Genomic DNA, 5,125 nt, shown 5'->3' with positions numbered 1-5,125 from the left:
ACTATATGAATGTGACTGCTTTGTGTGTGTAGCGCATTTGTTTATTTATTGAGTGACTGTATTTGTTAAAGCTTCTGCTTTTTATTTGGTGAATTATTTTTTTTTTTTGGATCTGGCATGGAAATGGCATGACAGCTGTTGAGGCTATGCAATAAAGGAAATATGACAAATATATGAATACAATGTGGCAATTTGTCCTTCCAGTAGTGGAAATGCTGGCATAAAAACTGCTAGTAAAAAACGTATGACTGTGTAAATAACTAATCTTGAATTTGCTCCAGTTTAAAATATGATTGGGGTCATAATTTACAATGATGTCATGGACTATGGTGAGTTCAGGGTGAAGCCACTCCCTCCAAACAATTATGTGTGTTCACCAGGGACAATTTACATTTCAGCTTACTCCCTCTGCTTTTTAAACATCCACTAACCAAACTATTAACTGCTCCAAAGATTCTCAGGAGGATTTTGATGTGAAGGCTATATAAGGATGGGAAAATGTCTCCGTAACATTTGCTGTACATCTTCAATCAGCCTTGTCATACTGACTATGACACAGCTGATTGAAGTCTCTTTCTAATATCCAAAGAAGGAGAAGGAGCATTCGGGAGATGAGTTGTTTGCCTTGATCCTTGAGGACCTCAAAGGCTCCTCCTGACCTCTTGATATAAAGCGTGAAGTCCAAGGTTTGCTGACTCTGGAGTGGATCTAAGGAGGAGTGGATCAAGGTAAGAAAAGTGAGCTGTACCTTAAATTAAACGGTTGGTACAGTAATTTGTGATCCGTAGAATCCCTTTCCAGGTCTAACTGCTGACCTGTTTTGACCTTCTTCAGATGTCCAAAGCGAAGGCTGCACCTCCTCCTGGGTGCACTCTGAACATCAATGATCCTCAGGTCCAGGAGGCTGCTATTCGAATCCAGGCCTCATATCGCGGCCACAGGTACAAAACTATTCAAGGTGTATCGGCATCATTGACATCCAAGTTCCTCTTAACAGTTAAAAGCATGTACAGTGTCAGTGTGCTTCAAACTAAGTGTTTGTTGGATCATTGAATTTCATGTGTGCATATATTTGGGAACATATAAGGGATTTGAACTTCTGTATCAAGCTCCTGATTGTTTATTTTTCATACTTCTACATCATGAACTCCTTTGAGACCACTTCAAACACTTTTTCCTTTAAATGTAATTGGATGACACTCTATACACTTTCTTTTATATGAAATGTTTATGTATTGAATCACTTTCTTCTCATATAGGTCACGTAAAGAGATGAGGGAGAAAGGCCCTCCTAAGATCCTCCAGGAGCTCAAAGATGTAGTTCTTGTTGAGGGCAGCGCTGCAAAGCTGGAGTGTAGAGTTAGCGCTTTCCCAGATCCTTTCATCGTGTGGTACAAGAACGGCAAAGAGCTGAAGGACGGTCCCAAATACCGCTATGTTTTTGAGGACCCAGATTTTGTGGCACTTGTGGTTCGAGATGGAGTCTTGGCTGATCTGGGAAAATACACGGTTAACATCAAGAACCCGTTTGGACAAACATCTGGATCTGCTTGTATTCTAGTAGAGGGTGAGTTCAGAATGATAGCTGGCATTTGTCATTGCAAGACTTTTGCTGATTTATCAGGTGGCATCATACTTTAATCAAATATAGCTCACGCACCTTACATTCTTGGACATTTTAATAAAATATTTCTAGATGAAGTACTAGATGTGGCCATTAGAAATGACTTGAAATCTTTTATGTCTAATATCAATGCAATGTTCAATATCTTTCTTTTAATGATAAAGATAAATTTATTGATCCCACAGTGGGGAACATTCATTGCTACAGCAGCTCAAAAAAATAGTGATATAGGAAAAAAACAAAAAAAACCAAATGTATAGAGCAATGAAATTAAAAACTAAATAAAAACTACCCTAAAATGCAATTATAACATATATATATATATATATATATATATATATATATATATATATATATATACAACAATACAAATTATAAACTAAATAAAAAGGACCCTAAAGTGCAGCTATAGTGCTGCATTTTACAATCTGACTGCAGTTCCTTCTTACACTTGGGGTGTATTAGTCTGTCACTGACGGAGCTGCTTTAGACCCTCACAGTCAGATGCATTCTCCTAGTTACTAGAACTTTATTTTTAACACTGTGTAATATTTGCCTTGTCATCAAGAAATCATATGGCTGACAGTGTTTGCGTCATGCTCCCCCAGTCCCTGCTAAGGTTTCTAAAGGCCCAGACAACAAGAAGGCCAAGAGAGGGACGACAGTGGTGCTCAAGGCTGAAATAAGCGGGGAGCCTCCTCCAGATGTTGCCTGGCTCAAAGATGGAGATGACATCGAAGAAGACGACAGGTAGGCCATCCATCATTACTGTGAATTAACTCAAATTTAGTGATAATATAATTGAGACGATAAAAGTGCTGCAATTGTCTTTCAGAGTATTTTATGATGTCGGAGACACCAACACAATCTTGACCATCAAAAATGCAAAGATGTCTGATGCTGGCAAGTATGAGGTGTTTGTGGAGAACAACCTGGGAACAGACCAGTCCTTCGCTCGTGTCGACATCCTCTGATGCAACCTCTCATGTCTTATAGTGCCGTCTAATTGATAATATACTATGTTGATGCTGTGTTTAAAGCTGTACATAAATGAAATGTTGCACATAATAAAAAACAGTAAAGAATTTGTTTGTTCTTTTACTATACACTTCGTTATATTTAATATAGATATTGCAGAAATAGTAAATAATGTTGAGCTTAGTACATCACCATAATAATGAAAAGCATGTTAACGACCATGACATGCTATTCACTGGGTTTATCATGTGTGAGAATGGTGTTTGAAATGGTTCCCATAATGATTTAAATTATGTATTAGATTATTAATTTATCAATTTGAAAGGAGCAAGTGCACTTAAAGGTTTACTTAAAGGTATTAATATTGTGCATTTCATAGAAACACTCACTGCAGTTGAAGCAGTTAATCAAACAAAAATGCCCCAAAGCGTTCTTCTCTTTAGGAGAAAAATGATCAAAATGTGAAACTCATTAGAATAAAATACTGTAAAGACCACAATTTTGTGTTGGTATAATATAATTTTTGTACTTTGACAAAGACGCTGTATGGTATGACTGGAAGTAATTGTGATCAAATATATTTTTGTTGCCAGCAGCATCTAGCTGTGTTCAGAGGAATTACAGTCACAGGTCACACTGGCTTTACTACTGGTGGAGGTGGTTGTTTATATCTCTGATTTTCATACTACTCGCTATCGAAAAGACTAGCAGTGGTAAAAGTATTCAAATTCTTGTCCAGTGTCCATCATTCAGTTGTTCCTCATTAAGAAGTTGTGTGAAATTGGACAAAACAAAATTCTGCTACACAATCTTGCATTCATATTTTGGTTAATGGATAATTTGGCCTCTTTAAGCTTAGTTAATGAAAATATGTGAGAGGTTTAGATGGGAAATGTCTCTGGGGCCTCATGCTTCTTGTAGCAAGCAGTCACAAGCTAAAACGGTTGACACATGTGATTTTGTTGTACTTCATAAATTTATCACATGATTTTCATGTAAAATCTTGATCTGAAAAGTAACTGCAGCTGTCAAATAATATAGCAGGGTACAAAGAAGGAAGTGACTGGTACAGTTCCTCCTTGTCCATAGTCTGTTTATTTTTGGTACAGAATTGTAATGCAGATTGGTATTGAATCGGCAAGATCACATGATCATATTCTAAGTATTACAAAATGGAGCAATGTTTTTGCTTGCAGGTGATACACCACTCCTTCTTATGGTTTGGGTAAAAAGGTTTAGGCACAAAAACCACTTGGTTAGGGTTAAGGAAAGATTATGGTTTGGGTTATGGCCTATGGCCTGACATGATGCTCAAAATATCGGGTTAGTGGTCTGCAAGAGGTCTGGCAAAAATGTCTTGTTGATTGGTATTAATGCGAGATGACTACCGCTCCACCCGGCTAAGTCTTTGTAAGGTGCATTAATGAGTCCAAACTTGATGAAAAGGATTTCAGCAAATTTTATTTTTCAGCTTTTGTTTTCCTTCATCAGATTATACATCAATAATGAACAGATACATAAAAATAACCAATCTCGTTCTAATCATTGGTAGTGTACCTTACACCTGTACATATATGGTGGTAGAAGCTCCACCAAACATACAAATGGAAGCCATAAAAACACATTAAAAAAGGGCCAAACACAGTTAATATAGAAAAAACCCATATACAATCAAGGACCACTTTATAGTAGGCTAGTACCATAAATATTGAGAGGATTACGATGCTATGATACTTTAAAAAGTGTTACAAACTGCTATCGGCACGGGAAACCGGTCTGCACCAATAGCTACGGACTACTTCAACTTAAGTAAAAAATCATTAAAGCCCAATATCACAGAGTATGGCTCAAAGAGCTGTACAAATAATAATAAAACAGTATTGAGCAACATTAGCAGAATATGGAAGAACGTATAGAAATATCGATACAGAAATTGTTCTGTACCGACCGGTGCTTAAAAAGTTATCTGAAATGTACTTGAGTAAATACTATTATAGTTACTCTCCACTGCTGGAAAACTGATCAAAGCAATCAAAAAATAACTGATATAATAATTTTAAAATTTCTGCTTGCTTTTATGAGGGTAAGACGTTTAGGGAGCCTCCGCAATAGCTACAAAGTAGTCTCTAATCTTAGGTGTGGGCACTTTAAAGACGGTCCCTAACTTTCTCTTTCCCTCGGTCGGTTTCAAGGCTTCCCCCTTAGTCTCACGTTAACCTGAACAAACTTTAAAAACACTAAACCAGCAACAACTCACATTAAAATTAAAATTAAAACTTAAACCATATTAATTAATAACACGGAAATCAAGGGAACAGGTCTGGGGAGTTTCGAATCGCCCAATTAATTAAACTATCCCGAAGAAAAACCAAAAAGCAGCTGAAACGTCATTATAAGATTTTTTCTCTGCAAACTTTATGACTAAAACTGATAAAACCGGGAAAACTCAGTGACATGTAGTAAAAAGCTTCACAGGCTGCATGTGGCTTTAAGACCGGGGCTTCCTTGAAACCGTCAAAGCCA

General features: G+C 37.0%; 1 protein-coding gene across 1 annotated transcript; it reads left to right on the top strand.

Moving 5' to 3' along the window:
• Positions 1 to 675: 675 nt before the first annotated feature.
• On the top strand, positions 676 to 2,651 carry LOC128368416 (SPEG neighbor protein-like). Its single transcript, XM_053329217.1, has 5 exons — positions 676 to 728; positions 835 to 941; positions 1,260 to 1,567; positions 2,233 to 2,374; positions 2,460 to 2,651. Exons 2-5 carry the CDS (start codon positions 835 to 837, stop codon positions 2,596 to 2,598), a joined length of 696 nt encoding a protein of 231 aa, XP_053185192.1. The 5' UTR covers positions 676 to 728; the 3' UTR covers positions 2,599 to 2,651.
• Positions 2,652 to 5,125: the final 2,474 nt, after the last annotated feature.

Source organism: Scomber japonicus, chromosome 11, assembly GCF_027409825.1.
Source record: "Scomber japonicus isolate fScoJap1 chromosome 11, fScoJap1.pri, whole genome shotgun sequence".
NCBI classification, from domain to species: domain Eukaryota; kingdom Metazoa; phylum Chordata; class Actinopteri; order Scombriformes; family Scombridae; genus Scomber; species Scomber japonicus.
Note: the sequence above shows the minus strand (reverse complement) of the source record. Positions and strands in the feature narration are given on the sequence as shown.